General features: G+C 42.6%; 1 protein-coding gene across 2 annotated transcripts in view; it reads left to right on the top strand.

Annotated features, from left to right (window-relative positions):
* Positions 1–19,273, top strand: part of LOC121278045 (myelin transcription factor 1-like protein) — a 363,597-nt gene that overhangs the window by 295,856 nt on the left and 48,468 nt on the right. For both annotated transcript variants that reach the window (XM_041188068.1, XM_041188067.1), the window contains exons 13-16: positions 2,241–2,365; positions 3,424–3,492; positions 4,560–4,622; positions 18,099–18,182. In XM_041188068.1, the coding sequence (XP_041044002.1) occupies positions 2,241–2,365; positions 3,424–3,492; positions 4,560–4,622; positions 18,099–18,182 (341 nt within the window). The remainder of the gene's footprint in view (positions 1–2,240; positions 2,366–3,423; positions 3,493–4,559; positions 4,623–18,098; positions 18,183–19,273) is intronic.

Below are 19,273 nucleotides of genomic sequence, written 5' to 3'. Positions count from 1 at the left end.
GTAATTAACGGTCCATTGAGTTTGTTACCAAGCTAATTGACCCAAATATCACACTGCCCACGCCCTAATATAGTTGGCATGGGAGTGGGCCAGATTTTTTTTAAACACAAATTGTAAAAAGGTGGGAAGGGGTGACGTCTTTTGGGATGGGTGCAGGGTGCCCTGTGCGCATCGCCCCCTCCAGGATGTTACACCACCCCTCCTCTTTATTCCTCCCTGCCTGGCCTCCAAAATGCAGCCCCCACCCGCCCTCCCTAGGGTGCCTGATCCCTTCCTGCCCTAAAAGCCCTGGACCTACCTGGCTCCAGGATGCATTGCTTTTCTTCCGGGGCCTGTGTTCAGTCCCAGCTGTACCCACTGCTGAGTTCTGGCACTACTGGGACTGCTAGAGCTGCCGGCCTATCAGATTGGCTGGCAGCTCTTGAGGGCAGGCCTTCCACCCACTGAGAGGCAGAAGTCCCACTCTCTGTCTGTTTAGCCCACCAGCATGTTATGGCGGGGGGGCAGCCTTTCTTTAGCTGTGTCAGCTGCTGGCCGACTCTTGCAACAGGAGGGCAAGCAGTACGCACCTTCTCGCCACCTTAAATCCAGCCCATGGAGTTACTTCTCTACAAAAAACTGACTCTTCGCTCTAACCACTCCTTACAGGATCAGTCCAAAGGACAACTGTTAGATCCCCCTCCCACATTCCCCCGTCCCACCAACCCCGCCATTCCACTCTTTCCCACAGTCACAACAGTGTAGGGGAACGTATGGCTTTTCCCTGTAGGTGAATCAGAGGAGGAGATGCAGCAGCACAGGAAATCAGCAAGCATGCAGCTCATCAGGTATTTCCCCCCCCCCAACCTCATCCTGCCAACAACAAAGACCCCAGATGTGCTCCGAGTGGCGCATTCAGTTACACTTCTCCCAGCTGTACAGAATTTGATAGAGCAAGTGGCAAAGATCCTGGCCAAACACATTCCTGCATTTGCTCAGGGGGATAGTTCTGTCCAGCACCTGCACAGAGTTTCAACGAGATTTGCACATTCTGCCAAGACCACATCAAAAATACTGTGGTGATTTCTTGACGTTTAGTTTCCCAGGTGGCCGTCAGTGTATTTATAAGAGTTTCAAGTAGGAATATATTGGGACCGGGATTTCTGGAATATATTTGGTATTTTGTATTACAAATAATTTGAGGTATGCAGCTTCACTTGAGCATTTGGTATTTTACTTGGACACACCCCTTTCAGTAATGCTATTTTTGCACTTACCTCAGCCTGGCAGAAGATGGCACAAAAATTATGCAGGGAAATTTTATTTGCATACATGATGCAGAGTATTTTGGGATTGACTGGGCAAATTCTAATGAAATATTGTGCTTTTTATTTTTAATTAAGTCAAAAAATAAATCATCTTGTGTGCAAGTACTCATCAGTGAATTTGGTGTATTTTCTGGGACAGTGCATAAACACTCATATTGCATTTTTTCCACATTCTCTAATAATATGAGTCTCCTGCAGCCAACCTCCACACCAATGTAAACTTGCTAAATTACTTCAGACAACCAGTGAGGAAGACCTGTCTCTTACTGGATCTAACTGGCTGCTGTTGATGTTACTAGCGTTAGCAGAGATGCTGTTGGAGCAATTGATGACAAGCAGGATTGAGATTGAACACTTCAATTGTTTCTTTTCTGGGCCAGAGAGGTTGATTGGCATTGCATTGATGTTAATCGTGTTGTTAAAAATGTGCTCACGCTCTCAGTTATCAAACTTAACTTTCTGTGGCAAGTTTAATGGGCAATTAATGTGAAAATCCAGCAAATTCTTAAAATTAATGAGGAGCCTAAGGGCGAGATGGTGTTTGTGCAAAGCAAAACAGCAGGATAACATAAATCGACTAGTGAATTCTGGAAATTTGCAAATCCAGGCGTATCTCTCAAGCCATGAACTCACTGTGTGATTTCTACATTAATAATGCGTTGCATCATTACACACCATCATTTTTCCAACAAGATCTGGCCCAATACATTAAAGCTTCTCTGAAGGGCTGCTTCTCCCAGCAGAATGCATGGCTGCAGTTGTAGGAGAGGGAAGGGATGGAGTAGGTCAGAAGTGTCTAGTCATGATGCTCTAGTCATCATAAATGTGAGGCAGGCTTGTTAGAGCAGAAATTTTCCTGCTCATCATTTTTGTGTGTTCATAAGCAACAATGCAAACATAAAAATCAAATAACAATGACACATTTTCCTATAGCCAGAAGACATGGATCCATTTCAGGAAAGCCTGGAAGAACGGAGGTATCCTGGTGAGGTCACAATACCAAGTCCCAAACCTAAATATGGACAATGCAAGGATATCAGCAAAAAAGACCTCATAACGTAAGCAGGCAGAATAGTGCCAGCTCTTTCTTGACTTTGTTTGCTAAATCTCTCATTTAATTAAACACTTTACCTCTATTTTCGTAGCATGCAACACAAAATGCAACATGTTGTTTTTAATGTTCATTTCCCAAAACTCTCTTGCCAGATAATATTTCTTAATCTTAAAACAATGTAATTAAAGTAAGTAAAATGTCATTTATGTAATTGCTTCATTTTCCAAGTTTTTCCTTAGGATGCTTAGCAAGCCATTGCAGACAGTGAAGCTAAACTGGAAACAATGAAATATCAAAAAAAGAATTTTCTAAAAACATAATTACTATTTTTGGCTGTTTTCTTGTTTGGTGACAGATGTCCAACACCAGGGTGTGATGGGAGTGGTCATGTCACGGGTAATTACGCCTCACATAGAAGGTGTGACTTCCTTTTTCATGGTGGATACTGTCTTTTCAATTTATTGTTTTCAGCTTACCTGAACAATGCTGTCAAGTGAATTGCAAAAAAAAACCTTGTACGTTAACCCTTTGACAATTGAATTTCCTTGACAGTTTGCAGCATGTTTGTCACAGAAATCTGTACAATAATCAGTAAAATTTTGGGGCTGAATGCCATGAAGAGTAAGAATAGTATATAAGCAGAAATAAAATTTCTTTATTGTCAGTACTTCATGCATAAATTGTAAACATCTCCCTTTATATTGTGTTTGGAAATATGACGCAAATGTTAAGTTACACAGATTAGTTGTCTTAAATTTGCGGCAATTGTTTCATAGTTATTTAATATTGAATGTAAATATCTTTTAAAAGTTATTTATTGTAAAATGTGTCCAATCAAAGAAACAAGTGCAATGTTTTAACAAATAGATTCTATAATTATATGGGCCATGATAAACAAAATATTACTTAAATATTCAGAGGGTTAACTATTGGCATGAATCAATCAGCAATTCAGCAGTGAAACCATTGCTTCTCTGCATTTGTCAGATTGTGTCATATATGTGTATGAAAGTTTGGATGGAATTGACAGGAGTTGACTTTTCTGCCTTGCATATCTTACAGTCTATCCGGCTGTCCTTTGGCTGACAAAAGTATTCGAAGTATGATGGCCACCAGCTCACAAGAACTCAAGTAAGACTTAAATTGCATTAATACATGAATGAAGTCTTCATTTTGTTATCACCCTTATTATTTTGTTAAAATTGAGTTTTACTTCAAGTAATAATTCACATAGCACATGTGAATCCTGCAGCTAAAGCACGCGCCCACAAATATGATGTATTGGTTTTGCTGATTTCTGTGTTGATCCATTCCTAGTTGCTTCTTTTGGAGGTGACCTCTGCACATTTCTACCCAAGTAATTTTGGTTTTCTTCCTGAATAAATATTTGTGTCCTGCACTTGCAGTACACAACTGCACTGTGTTGGTTGGCTCCGTTTATGAATGCTATAATTCAACATTGGTAGAGTCATTGGATTTCTCATAAGAGTGTGAATATGTTGCACTGATATTATGCACCTTGATTTATAATACTCCAGCAACACAATAATTTCAACACAACCATGCATTTCTCTTTTGGTGTAATGGCTTGGAATTTGACAGCTCCACAAAGGTTTTCTTTTGGTCACCTGCAGTGTTGTTATTATAAATACGTATATAACTGTCCTCCTTGCACAACTGACTGGAAAGAGAAAGCACCATGGGAGTGACTGGCGAAGAGAAAAGGGAAGGCCTGGGCAGGGGAGATGGTTGAATCCTTTAAAACTGTTTTGTTACAACTTTTATAGCCATGCACTCGCTCAATTTAAGCAACAGATATTGTTGTTTATCAGGCAAATTAAGTGGATGACGTCTACTCAAGCTCTGCAAAGGACAGATACGTTTATTATGAAGCTTTTAATTTAGTTAAAATCTTTTAATGTTTATCCATTTTTAATTATGCTTAAAAAGTTTTTTTACCATCCAGATATGTAAAAAAGTATTTTTTGTCACACATAAATCTAATGTCAAAATTTAACACGGTAAATTGTATGATTTATTTATTACCATTATCTATATTTGAGTATTGTTTTTAGAGACTATAAAAATCACAAAGCTGCCAAACTGGCAGATCTCGTCCTCTGTTTTCCATCTGTAAATTTTATAACTGATCCAACGTACATCTGTCTGATCAATATGGTGTCCTTTTTCATTGGTAGATGTCCGACCCCTGGATGTGATGGATCTGGGCATATCACTGGAAACTATGCTTCTCATAGGAGGTAGGCGATAGGCCTTTAAATAGTACAATAATTTATTTTCTCTTTTTATCCCTCCAATTCTGTCCTTTTCCTCCTCTGTTTATGAAAGGATTAACTTCTTGCTGGACTTAACTCTACAGATACCATTCCCAACTTGCCTTTCTTCATGTGTGAACTTGGATAGTGAGCGGTGGCAGGCCCAAGGGGAACATAACCAAACCAGTATAAAAGGAAAATACCACAGATGCTGGAAATCTGAAACAAAAACAGAAAATGCTGAAAGAACTCAGCAGGTCTGACAGCATCTGTAGAGAGAAAGACAGAGTTAACGTTTCGAGTCCGTATGACTCTTCTTCAGAGCTATGAAGAAGTCATACGGACTCAAAAAGTTAACTCTGTCTTTCTCTCCACAGATGCTGTCAGACCTGCTGAGTTTTCCAGCGTTTCCTGTTCTTATAACCAAACCAGTTCCTGTCATTCCTGAAACATCCACACACTTGCAATTCTAGTAGGGTGTCCATCTGGAACAAGACCCCTGGCTGATTTTCTTTTCTAAATCATGAGTGCTGTGATAATTATAAAGACATTACTGATATACTGGATGAAATCAATTAAATGAGCTCAAGCAAGGATCAGACAAATAACCATCCTAGTCTTTATGAATCAGCTAACTGCTGCCTTAACCAGCTGAACCATTGGGCAAACCTACAATGGTGAAATACAACTCTGCTGCTGTAAGATGGCCCACAGCGCCGCATGGGTGCCCTGCTTTAAACTGTTTATGAATCTATCCCATTTAGCACAGTGATAGTGCCACACAACACGATGTGAAGATGTGATGTCATCTCAAAAAGGTGATCACCCCTACCAGTACTGTCATGGATACATGCAGGTGTGAAAGGTAGATTGGTGAGGATGAGGTTGAGTAAGTCTTGTCCTCTTGTTGATTCCCTCACCATCTGCCACAGGCCCAGTCTGGCAGAAAATCCTCCAGGACTTGGTCAGCTCAGTTAGTAGCGGTGCCACCAAGCCACTCGATGATGGGCATTTAAGTCTGCCAACCAAAGTACATTCTATGCCCTTGCTATCCTCAGTGCTTCTTTCAATTGGTGTTCAACATGGAGGAGTACTGATTCATCAATTGGGGGAGAGCGGTAGGTGGTTATCAACAGGAGGTTTCCTTGCCCATGTTTGACCTGATACCATGAGATTTCATGGGGTCTGGAGCCAATGTTGAGGACTCCGAAGGCAACTTCCTCCCGACTGTATATCACTGTGCTGCCACCTTTGGGGGTGACAGTGTTGGAGGATTCTAGGACATTGGCTGTAAGCTATGATTTGGTGAATATGGCTATGTCTGGCTGTTATTTGACTATTCTGTGGGTCAATTTTGGCATAAACCCCCAGATATTAGTAAGGAGGACATTTCAGAGCCAATTGATCATTTCTTGTGACTAGGTCAATGCTAGGTAGTCTGTCTGGTTTCATTCTTTTTCAACTTTCTGTAGCAGTTTGGTACAACTGAATAGCTTGCTAGGCCCTTTCAGAGAGCAGTTGAGAGCCAGCCACGTTGCTGTGCATCACATGTAGGCCAGACCAGACAAGAACAACAGAGTTCCTTCTCTATATAACATGAGTGAACTAGATAGGCTTTTAACCACAATCCAATAATTTCATAGTCACCATTACTGAGACTAGCTTTTTATTCTAGATTTATTACTTAATTGAATTTAAATTCCACTAGCTGCTAAATTCCACCAGCTGCCATGGTGAGATTTGAACTCCTTTTCCAGAACATTAGCCTGGGCCCCTGGATTACAGATTACAGCCACATTACCACTACACCACTGATTCCAATGTTCCTGCTACTTGTAAGATCCCAGAAGTGCCCAGATTTCCTCTGTGCTGTGGGCTTATACACAATGGTACACTTGTGTTACATAAATTAGCCCCTCCAGCTGTTCAGGTCATGTTCCCAACAAACCACACTTGTCCAATCCATCTCCAGACAGCGTAAGTAGATGCAAATGAGAGCTGCACTCAATTTTACTTGTTAACGTAAAGTGTGTTTATTAATAACTGCTCTAACAAAAAATACAAGCTTGCAATTTGGCTGTTTTTCATAATGCCTCTTCATATTTTGAATTTCTTTATTGGTTTATTATTGGACGGATGTACATTTCTTGACTATCTGAGTTATGACCTGGAATGCATTGCCTGAAAGGGTGGTGGAAACAGGTTGAATGGTAACTTTAAGGGAATTGGATCTCTACTTAAAAAAGGATGATTTGCAAAGCAATGAGGACAGAACAGAGGGGTTAATTGGATGGCTCTTTCAGAGAGCTGACAGAAACATAATGGGCTGAATGGCCTCCTTTTGTGCTGTATGATTTTATGATTAACCACTGGAGTAGCAACACCATTATACTTTAGAAGTGTTGGTCTGTGGGCATGGCTAGCCTTCCAGATTGGCCAAGTAGAATGTTTTTTCCACAAATGCCTTACAAAGTAAAAATATCTTCAGAACTTCACACTATCACTTCTTGAATCAAAGATGAATGTTGAATGGCCAGAGAAACCTTTGAAAACACCTGCTGACTATTTTCGTCATGGAGATTGATTAATATTAACATAGTGGGAATCTGTTTGTTGCTAAGCAACTGATTGCCTGATCTAAACGCTATCCTATTTTCTACCCCATGTCAGTTTTGACAGTACTGCTCTACTTAACAACTGACATCAAAAATGCATTTTTTTATAGTGACTGTTCAAGACTAAAGCACTTCCAGTTTCTGAAGCACTTTGTTTTAGAATTAATAGTATAAACAACAGTCTGCCCTGGTTCTGCCAAACCTACAATAATTGATAGTCTGCAGATTCATTTTGGTTGGATCCAGAGTGCTCCAAGATCCACCCACTCTGGAAGTCAATTGTGAACAGAGCATCAATTATCAATTAAGTTAAAACATGAAATTGTCTGTATGGATATGAGTTTAAGATCCTTACGTTAATATAACTAGAGTGTGATTAAAATGCTGTGTCAAAGCTGATCCATTTGAAGTTCTACGATACATATTATTTTATTCCTACAGCTGTTTAAAATGGTGCTTATCTCTACTGGAAGCTGTTACAAATATAGTAAGTGTGTGGACCTCCGGACATCTTCAAAAGCAACTCACATATGAATCTAAATCTTCATATTTGTGAGGACTCTGTCCTACCAAAAATGAATGAGATACAAAAGCATGATGCCCAAGCCTTTGTATGAACTTCCTGCTTGACCAGTCTGCTTCCAGCACTCATTTGTCTCCATTGTACACGCTGGCGTCCAAAGAATAGTATGTGAAAAACGGTGTGTTTTTGTGTGCAGTCTGCCCTGAGTTACAGACTCAGTGGGCTGAATTTTGCTGTTGGCGAGCAGGGGGCGGGGCCCGCCCACCGACGCACGGGATGATGTCGGGGGTTCATCCCGCCTCTTTTAATTTTCAGGAAGGCGGGAACACAGCCAAATCAGCCGTGCGCCCACCGACCTGTCAATGGCCAATTGAAGCCATTGACAGGATAATTGAAACAATAAAAGGCCCTGCCCATTCAACCTTAAGGTTGGTGGGCAGGCCAGGAGCCCCGGCGGGCTTCTGAAAAAACGTGAAACCTCATCCACCGGCGGGATGAGATTTCATGTAGGGTTTAAAAAACTTTAATAAAGCTTTCGTGAAATTTATTAACGTGTCCCATCTCGTGTGACATTGTCTTTCGTGCACATGCGCACTCTCGCATTTGGGGAATCCCCCCTGCTCGCACAGGAAGCGCATAGCGCTTCCCGCCGGGCATCACACTGGGCGGGGCTTAATTGGCCCGCCCACTTAAAATGGCGGCAGGGCCCGCTTCTCCAGCGAGGATCGGCTTCCCGCCCACCAGAAATTGGGTTGGGCCCGCCCACCCGGTAGGCAGAAAATTCTGCCCAGTATGTACGTGAAAAATGGTGAATATATGAATCAAAGTTATGCCCTAGGTCTTCTTAGCTCCAAAATGTAAATGAGGCTCCCATTGTAGTAAATGTATATAAAGTTTGTGTAGGCACCTGTACGAAAAGAGCAGCTTGAGGAAGAAGCTTTGCATCAATCACAACATTGAGGTAATCATGAAGGCAGTAATTTTGTTTTGTGAAATGCATTTGGCACACAAGATAATTCGTAAGCCATAAGCTCAGCAGGCTGGTCAAGCGATGACCTAAAAATACAACAAAACGCTTGAAAGCAACAAGAAGTGAAAGGAGCATAAAAAAACATTCAATGGAGCACTAAATATAGGATGGAAAAGATTAACTCTGCCGCGCAAGACTTCCTCTCAGCTCATTTGGCCAGATGTTGTAACTGGCCTGGGAGGCAAAAGCACAGCTGACTTTCTTTGACTGGGTAAGTCTGCCTGCTACTGTTTATAGTTTTTCTTTGTAACTTAGTTTTCTCAGTGTGTAAAGTGACTCCACTATTGAGCATGCTTCTCAGTATTTGCATAAATTATTTAATTCAGCAGCCAAATTACAGCCATTCAATCTATAACAGGAATATACCCAACCACAATTGGTTTAATTTGACTGGGCATATTTTGTTATAGTGTACAAAATATAAGTCCTTTCATTTCAGCAAACATGAGTAAAATTATTTATCATAATTATGACCAATTTTAGTCTTCAGCTAGTTGGCCAAAACCTGAAGCTAATCCCTTTAAATTCATTTATCACTAACTCCAGCTGCCTAATTGCTATGTATCACTTAAATGTAGCAATTAACTAGACTATATCATAATGGTTCCCTGGTTCTTGTTCACAGATTCTATCAACTGGGCATGGCATTTCTTCAGGTCCATTTCCTACCCTAGAGTGATACCTCCTTGAAGTGAAAATGCAGAATTACCAGAAACCACAGTGAAGAACAAGATTCTGGTTTGACAGAAGGTTTTGATGGAAGAGGCAAATGCATGTTAGGGCCTTTCGGCTTTCTTGCAAGAATCAAGGAGAGCAGGCAGGTGGAGGGAGGTTAAGTGTTCGCAAGTCCAGGCAAATATTTACAATTGTCACTTAAAATTGCATGTTTTTCCAATGGGCCGCACAGCTTTAAGTTGGAATGCTAACAGCTGGCTATCTGCTTGGGTGGCCACTTCTATTAATGTGGGCAATTCTTGGAGATAAATATAAAAGACTTGGGTTATAGGGGGATGACTAGTCTCATCTTGTGGTTGCATTGGTTGCAAATTCATACCTTTATACAGGCAGCTGGAGCAGGTCACAGTGGCCTTTCAAGCATCTTTGAATAAAATTTTGGGTTCCTCAAGGGACAAGTGGGAACTACCACACAAACGACAACATGTCTTCCAAAATGCTGATCAGGACTCCTCCGGTGTTACCAATCATCAATCTCAAAAGTGACAAAACCTTTAAAACATTAATAGCATAACACAAGTCATGGATGTGAGGGGGAACATTGCTGAATTATTTGTCACTTGGCTTGAAATCTGTCAAGCATTGATCTCCCTATGGTAATTTTGGACATTGAAATGCAGTGTTTCTGTCTGGAAGCATGGTATAGGCATCACTTCCATATTTCTAGGGTCTTCAGCAGCTGGGATACTATAACAAATATATGCATTTATAAATACAGGCTCAGATTGCTGTATTCTCTCTTACTCAGTAATAAATCTTGGCAGCTATATATTTACAAATAGATTTGCAGGACATAACAATGGCACCATACTCCATTCTCCTGTATTAATACACACAATCAATGAGATGAGCAACAATCAATGAGATGAGCAACAACCAAAGAGCCTGTCATAGGGAACTTTGTTTTTAAAGCTGAAGCTGTAATGAGGAGAAGAGTGAAGTACTTTCAATTAATACTTCATCTTCTTAGTACACAACATAGCTACACATTCCACAATATGTTGCCCTTTATTCAGGAGTCCTATCCAACAATAGTTTTCACCTTCAAGTTTCAGGGGTACACATATCATCAGCAAGGCACACTTCTACAAACCCTCTCTCCTTTGGGTCATGACAGTCTTGATGATGTAGCTTTCCAGAGTTCCTTTTCAACTGACTGATCAATAACACCTCAGTTCACAGTTTGGCCATTTCTGGGGGAAAAAAAACCCAGCTCTTTAGCATCTCTGAACTATTCAAATGGCTTTCCAGGTTTTAGACCTGTTGAGCAAGTTTGGACAGTATCTCCAAGAGCTTCTGTTTGCTTTTCCACCAAAACTGACCTATTCCTAAGAGCAATTTGTTTCTTCTCCTAACACAAATTCCCTGTGTTCCTCTTTCTGGTCTCTTTGTTTTCTCTTTGTTTCTACGTCTGTGTGCTGATTACCTTCAGCTCGTCTGCTTGTAGCTCTCCTTTTGTCTGCCAGCCACACAGCTTCTTTCTTAACTTCCTTCCCATTGGTACTGCTTCCATGTTAAGGGTCACCAGGTCAGCTGATGAACTGGTATTTCTTGTTATCCAAGAAAATTGTAATTGGTGCCTTTACAATTGATGCAAACTCTTAAAATTCATTTTCAAAATTCTTTAAAGCAATTGCAGATTCCACAGACATTTTAAAGAAATTACAAATTTTCCTTACTGTACTGCTTCTGGGTCAAAGACCATCAGAGTGTACCGGAAGGGCTGCAAGTTTTCAGCTCCAGTTTTTTCTCATATCAGGACTTCCTTGAGACATGTTCATTTAAATTTGCCATCCAATTCAAACAGCCTATTTGCATTTACATTATTCATGTCCACCAGCATTTTGAAGGTCTGCATTGCCCCCTCTCAATTTTATTTTCTTATATTAAAGTAATTTTAACTTTGTCAGTCTGCCCCTTAACTTAGAAGCCTTTGTGAAGAATAACCCCACACACATTGATAATTGATCTATGCCAATTTAAAATTGCTTTCTCTTATAATCAGATACACTTGAGTTGCATCCTGGTACTTAATGTTCTGTTTGGTTGTTTTCTGTTTTTTCAGTTGTACCCATTCATCAATATACCAAATTGTTTGTTTGTATTTTGTGTTGGAGTAGAAATATCGTCCAGTTTCTACAGTGTCATTGCCCAATCATTTGTTTAACTATGGTTTTCCCTTCTGTGCTGCAAACAGGCTCAATGCCACTTTGTTCACTATGCCAGGCACAAATGATCCATCAGATTTCTCTTTCTTTTCTCTTTACTTTCCCTGTCATATTTATCCCATCAAACAGTATTCAGAGACTCAGGTACTCAGTTAGACATGTTTCACAGTTATATTCACACATTTTGCAGTCCCAACAGAGACTGAAGGTTGGAGAAATTATACCACAGTAATATAGCCCTATCTTCGACCTTGCATCACTTGTAGCTTAATTGTACGGCTTCAATTATTCTGCCATTTATAGATTAATCTGTTGGATCCTTGCTTCTTCCACAGACAAAATAGTTGCCTTGACTTCGGAATAATTGTAGATTTTGTTATCAATTATGACATATCTGCATGGGCTGTTTTTATACCACTTCAAATATCTATAAAACAATGTTATTCTACATATCTTTGTGTTGCACAAGAACTTAACAATAAAACAATTATAATATCTGTTCAAATCAATTTGTGCATTTATGGTTGAAAGCAAAATTTGAAAAGTGAAATAGCCAAGAATGGTATGACAGTGCAATATAATGGAGTCCCAGTGTTCTGCCCAATATTCTTCACATGGTCTCTTTAAGATTTCATCACTTGGATTGGGTGATTTCTGATTTCAACCATGCTGTAATATGGAGATTTAGCAAAGATTCGCTACATCTCCAGGAAGAGGAAATCTCAGATGTAGCCGGCCCAGCCTACATTATATACTTCTTAACAGCTGGCATTGCGAAGGCTTAGCAGTGGCATTCAAACTACATGCTCACCTTGGCAAGAAGCATGTCATGTGACACTTAAAGTTAGAGAAAGGAGAGGCAACAATGAATAAAACTGAAGCAATCCATGCAATTGCCTGCTTTTTTTTGGAATTCATAAAAATATTTACTTTCCCAAAAAATTGTGTTTTAAATATGTATAATTATAGAATAATACCCCACATATGTATCTTCAGTACAAAACCAAATATTGTTGTGTTTTTTGTTTGTCAGAAACTTAGTATGTGTAATCCTCAAGTACGTTATTAAAAAAATGACTTTTGCAGCATGAAATTAATATAGAAAAATAAAATGTCATTTTGTGCAGCGATTTCTTTTCAAGGAAGTCACCTGCTCAGGTTAAATACATTCGCATTCAAAGGATAAATGCTCTGAATGTAGTATACCTCCTCTATATGTTTTCCATGGACTGAATTTTCTGGTTGGCGGGGGAAGCGGAGCAGGAGCAGGTGTGGACTCGTGATCAGGCCCGCCCAGCGTAATGCGCGACTCAGGAGGATAGCGGGAGTGGGTGGGCAGGTGGCAGCGGGAGAGCACTGTCCGCCGGGTCCAGTTTATATGGCTGCTCACAATGGCAAGTGGAAGGGCTCACCAGAGGGCTCCTGGTGAGCAGACCAGTCCGGAGGGTAGGTTTGCGAAGCAGGTCTGGCAGGGTGAGTGCCATGTTGGCATTGGCTTACCCCACTGCTGTCCCCCCCCACCCCACCCCCACAAGTCTGAGTGTCGTGACTGCATTGAATCATTGACGGCATTTGTCCTTTGCTGGCTGGGCAAGTAGATATTGCCCATGCTGAGGTCAGCCTGAGAGGGTGATGAAGAGTTGTGCTTTGTCCCCGCAACATGTGTTGCACTGAGTCCCTCATGACTGGTGCGGGGGCAACCTGGGGGAGCTGCACCAAGGCGCTGTGTTTGAACTGCAGGACATGTCCAAGTCAGGGTGCTGAGATGCAGCGAGGGGAGCTTCAAGGTGGAGTGGCAACGAATTATCTGCTGCCCTCTGCACTCCATGTGCTTGTGCCTCCTTGCTATGGAAGGATATACCATGTGGTGCCTAATGTGATGTAGGCAGCAGGTGTCCAAGGGGGGTGGTGGAGGGGTGGGGAGCAGGCCGAGCATCTTTGTGTGACTGTTCAGCAGCATCGGGGTGAGGAGGCTCTGGAGCCCTGAAATGTCCCACTCTGATTGAGGTGGGCCGTCCGCGAAGAGGGTCCATGTGCAATTTGCACTAATCAATGCTCATCTCTCATTTTCAGGAGAAGAATGCTCATAACGCGGCAGAGTGTGCGAGGACTGGCGGCGGCCAGACGCAGTCAACCATTCTGAGCCGGCTCGAGCAGGAGGCCCTGGATCTGGAGAGGTGCCATGCGCCAAGGTCCACTGGTGTCGGTGAGGCTGGGGTGCCACAGCCAGGTATTTATGCCCAACAGTGAGGTCAGCATTGTCCTCCCAACAGCCATAGCAGTGCTGAATGTTAATTGATTTAATTTTGCAACCTGGCTTGACCATTGGTTATGGAAGGATGAGCGCATGATGATCCGGGGGACAGGGATGCACTTTGTCATTGTCTCTACATTAACTGAGCCACTGTCCTTGTTCTTCCAGCAGCATCAGAGCAGGGCCAGGAGGAGGAGCAGCAGAGGCCCCCTCTCATACCTGAGGGGCCTGAAGTCTCACCTGTGTCACACCATCTCTGCGAGGCAGGCACCAATGCAGATATTAGCACCGTGGTGGAAATTCGAACATGAGCTAGTGTCCCTGGGCACAATGGTGAGGGCACTTCACAGTTGCTGGAGGAGATGGCAGAGACAGAGAGTGCCCATGGCACCAGCAGTCAGAGGACTGCAGGGGACCGGGCACATGCTCAGTTGGTGCCTGGTGATGTGCCTCTGGAGTCGTCCATGACACAGCAGGGGCAGGAAATGCGGCCGGGTGTGTGGGAGCATCTGGGGGAGATACACGAGGCTATGCTTGCCTTGGTCTCTGTGGTGGAGGATTTTACACGGACGATCGCCGAAGCAATGAACCACATGTCTGAGCACCATGCGTCCTCCATGGAGAGAATGGTGACTCTTGTGGAGAGGCTCCTCCAGGAGACCCATCAGGCTTCCTGGGGATGCGCTTGCACCAGCAAGCCCTCACATCGGCATTGACCTCAGCTGGTCAGTGCCAGTGTGGGAGATGATATGGGCATCAACTTTCCCAGCTCAGTGCCCATCCATCCACAGTGAGCAGGGAGGTCCGAAGCGACTGCATGTCGGCGCAGCAGCTGCCTGTCGTCTCTGTGGGCTCTCCTCCGGTGAAGCTGCGACAACTGGGGAGATGCCAGCTGTGGAACTGGCTCCTCCCTCCCAGGCGGGGCCAGCACTGGCTCCACGGGCCAGAGGACGACCGCCAAGGTCATCGAGGCCAACAGAACAGCAGAGTCAGCAGGCTGTCTCAGGTGCCACTCCCAGCGACGGGGCAGCACCAAGACGTAGCACCCAGAAACGTAGACATAAGGCACCTTTGGCACACCACAAGTTTATCACTGGTGCTTTTGTGTTGATCCAAGATGAGGTCATTATGAATTGTTTTGATTTGTAACTATTGTCTTTTTTTTGGAACAAGTTGGTTTGCTTGACATATTAAATTCAGGTATGTCACCATGGCTGAGGGTGCCACTTTTCTTCTGCATGTGTATGCTTTCCAAAACTGTAATGAGTGCTTTGTTGGACATTCAGCGTTATTAACAAAGCCCTTAGCAACTGTTCCTAACCTGGCAGATTTTGCACTTAGGGTATCGAGGATTGAGGCACCAGCCCAGGCTTGTCCTGGTTATTCATCTGTGTTGTGCTAGCTGGAGGTTCATTGGATTAAAGCCTCCTGGGTGTCTCTGGTCCCTGGAATATGCCCGGGTCAGTGTCTACCCCCTCAGCATTTTCCTGTGCCTGCTCATCCTCAAACTCACTGCTGGACTCAACGTGTGCAACCGCAGCCACCGCGTCTACGTCTTCATCGTCCACTGTGTCCCCCCTTTCCAGCGCAGCATGCAACCACTATCACCGGGACACAAGCTGGGGATACTGGAGTGCTCCCCCTGAGCGGTCCAGGCATCAGAAGCGTATCTTGAGAAGACTGATAGTTCTCTCCACCTCTGCCCTTGTGGAGCCGTGGCTCCTATTGGCCCGTTACTTAATGGCAGGTGCGTGCCTGCTCAGCGGAATATCGCAATGGCGCACGGTGACATCGGGGCGCTTGCCCAACATCACCGGGCGTCGTTTTACGCACGGACATGTAGGGCCCACCCCCGTACGCCAATGGGAAAATGCTGCCCCATGTGGTGCGTTTTATTTATCTAATGTATCTAGAAAATTCTAATTGAAGGCTCCTGCATTCAGTTCAAAATCATCAACACTTGAAAGTAGTCAAGAGAACATGTAATGGTGATACTAGCCAATAGGATGACCTGGAATGCGCTCACTAGCATTCAAGTTAGATCATTGAAGGTCTACCTTTAAATTTGGTGATGACTCCATCAGATTGCGCAGGATCAATGGGAATACACTTCATTTGAAAAGGCGGCTGGGTGAAAGTGCTACTTTGAGCATATATGCAATGTTTTCCACACCATGCACGTCCCCACCCCCCCCCAGCCCCCTCCACCACCATAGACCCACAAACACTATTAGGGAGGAGCTGAGATGATGCCCAAGACTAGCCATAACCCCTTCGCTCACTGATTTAGCCTCCCCAACCTTCAGAAATGCACTGGGTCTGGATTGAGCCAATTCAACAGGAATTCCCAGCAGAGGGAGTCCTGACCCTGGCTTTCTTCCCTGGATTCCATGCCCCCCACCCCAACCACTGCCACCCACCCCCACACCCTAGCCACCCCAACAACATTTGCATGGTGAACTGCATTTCTGACCTTAAAAGGCACTACGTAAACTTCTGGAAATGATAAACCGGATCTGTCTTGTTTTCCCAGGGTTGAGGGAGGGTCACATCAGTCTCCCATTGGCCTTGTGGCAGGCCCCCGACCAAGCCCAAAGGAACTTTGGGCCCGGTGAAAATACTTATGAAATTGCATTGGTTCCTAGTCCTGTTCGTCAGTCCAAACAGATAGAGATCACTGATTCATTGATGCTGAACTGATGAATGTGACCAGCTTGACAGTTCTGATAATGCAGCATGTCGGTGTTGCAAAATGCTCAGTTGTAAAGTAGCAGGAAGCAGCTTGCACCTATTGTTGAGCTCATACCACATTTGTGCTGCTGGATAGGCGTTGAACAGAAATCAGTCATTTACTCACACGAGGGAGAGAAGATCAGAGGTGACATTAGCTGATCTGCTCTTCTGCACCAGTTGCCAGACAAATCATAAATGACACTGCAGACATTTGGGAGTTTGTTGTCAGCCTACCATCTCAGTTGGAAAATGGTCTGGATGGGAGAAAAAGGATAAATATTTAATGGAAAAAGGAGAAAGCTGGATCTTTTGAGTTTTTATAATAAAATAGATTTGCAATTATACAGAACGATTCAATAAATTATTTTTAAGCTCAGGAGGAATTGAAATATGCTCAAGGTGACTGCACGTTTTGTTAGATAAATATCTGGGAACGCCTACTGAATCCAGAATGTTTGATTTTCACAGAATCATTACTTTGCTCCCTTTGGCAGCACATTTTCCAGTTTCACTTTACTTGAGCACCACCTGCTGCTTATGTGGTCTTACTGCTTTACAACATCAGCATCTCGTGTCTCAGTCAAAACTAATCAGTCAACAAGTAGATAATCAAAGCATAATTATTTATTTAATAATTATCTTAAAGAGTAAAAATGGTCCCAAATGCAGAATCATGGCATAATAATATAAAAACAAACAACTGTGGATGTTGGAAACCTGAAATGAAAACTAAAAATGCTCGAAAATCTCAGCAAGTCTGGCAGCATCTGTGGAGAGAGAAACAGAGTTAACAGTTCGAGTCCGTATGACTCTTCCTTGGAATAGTTAACTCTGTTTCTCCACAGATGTTGCCAGGCTTGCTGAGTTTTTCCAGCATTTCCTGTTTTTACTATAGAATCATGGCAACTGAGTCAATGAGAGAAAACCACAAATGTACTTTAAACCTTCAGTACGCAAAAGTTCCCAGGTTGAATCCCCAGACTCTGGTAAGTCTACTGATCTCAGCTGGTTGGCATGCTCAAACTCACGACAGTGCTCTGGGTGAGAGATAAACTGCTGCTAGAAGTGCAAGTATGGATGTGGGGTGAGAGCAGGATCAGCTGATGCCTGCAGCACTCAAATAACCTACTGGCACACGCTGTCAAGACTCACACATGAAAAATGGACATTTGGGCAATGAATCAGAGGGCAATGACAGCTTGTGGAACTATACTCCAGTGAAAGTCAACTTCAGAAGAGGAGCAGAGAAAGAAAAAAATGCCAAAAGAAAAATGTGATTGTTGCCCTGCTTACACAAATACTATGTTTACAATATTAGCTTTAATATTACTGACATATGTTGTGAACTATAAAGAGCAATTGCAGTTTGAATTAAGTAGTTAATGATACATATATTTCTGTAGTCTTTCAGGCTGTCCCCGAGCAAAGAAAAGTGGAATCAAAATTGCTCAAAGTAAAGATGACAAAGAAGATCAGGAGCCCATCAAGTGAGTACAGCTTTACTCAACTGCAATAGTTCGCCCCTCAGCATCAAATCATTGGATAAAAATGCACTAGTGACTGCCCAATTAAAATACACGTTTTGTGTTAATTTAACATGATTCCAAATTCACATCAACACGAGTACATGTTATAACTAGAATGCAAAGTCACCTATAACCAAATTTCTAGGCTTGGGATGGAAGACCACCTGGAACACAAAATCTCACACCGCCTTGGCTTCACGCTGATTGTAATGGAATTGCATTTGACGTAAGGAGAATTTTAAGAAATTCTGAGGAGTCCTTCAGTTTTCACTTTTAACGTGTTAGCAAAGTTTCAGACCATTTGGTACCAAAGTGTAAACTTGCTTATTAGGAAAGGAATTAAAAGATAACCTGAAGTAGTACGAACCATGTTGCATAGAAGTCATTGAGTAAAATACTGCAAAAAAAGAGCATGCCCAGTAATTGTAGCAACTGCAATGAAAGCTAAACCTGATGTTTGGTGTGTATAGTTGATAATGATCAATGTTGATTGTAAAGATATTGGCAGAATATGTTGTCAGTGGGGTTCCCATCCAAGACAAGGGCTTAAAAACACAACAGAGTGGGGAAAATGAAATAAATGCAAGAAATATCACACTGATCATCATGGTACAAATTCTGACCTCTTTCCGCTCAATCAACTGATGATAGTGTTTAATCATTTGTCTAAAAAGAGCAAACTATAGCACTATCTGCATTATGTTAGGTACACACATATAAAGGTCAGTCCTTTGAACAATCCCCAGGGTGCTTTCCATCTCTACCAATATAGAGGTGACTGACCCAGTCTTTAAATGAGTTATTTTTCAACTGTAAAAGGGTTTTGATTAATTTACAGTATTTACAGACAAGCTCAAAACTCTTCTGTGAATGCCATACTGTGCTACTTCCAGCTGTCAATTCAACTCACAATCCTAAAGGGTAATTTTACAAACCTGCACTCCGCTGCAGTGTTCTCTAATCCCCGCACCCAAATCCCTAGCACACACTTCTTGTGGATGAAGGTTAATGCCAGGACCATGAATTTTTAAAAAAGCCTCAAGTGTTTACTT

The sequence above is a fragment of the Carcharodon carcharias genome, chromosome 5 (assembly GCF_017639515.1).
Source record: "Carcharodon carcharias isolate sCarCar2 chromosome 5, sCarCar2.pri, whole genome shotgun sequence".
Classification (NCBI taxonomy): Eukaryota; Metazoa; Chordata; class Chondrichthyes; order Lamniformes; family Lamnidae; genus Carcharodon; species Carcharodon carcharias.
Note: the sequence above shows the minus strand (reverse complement) of the source record. Positions and strands in the feature narration are given on the sequence as shown.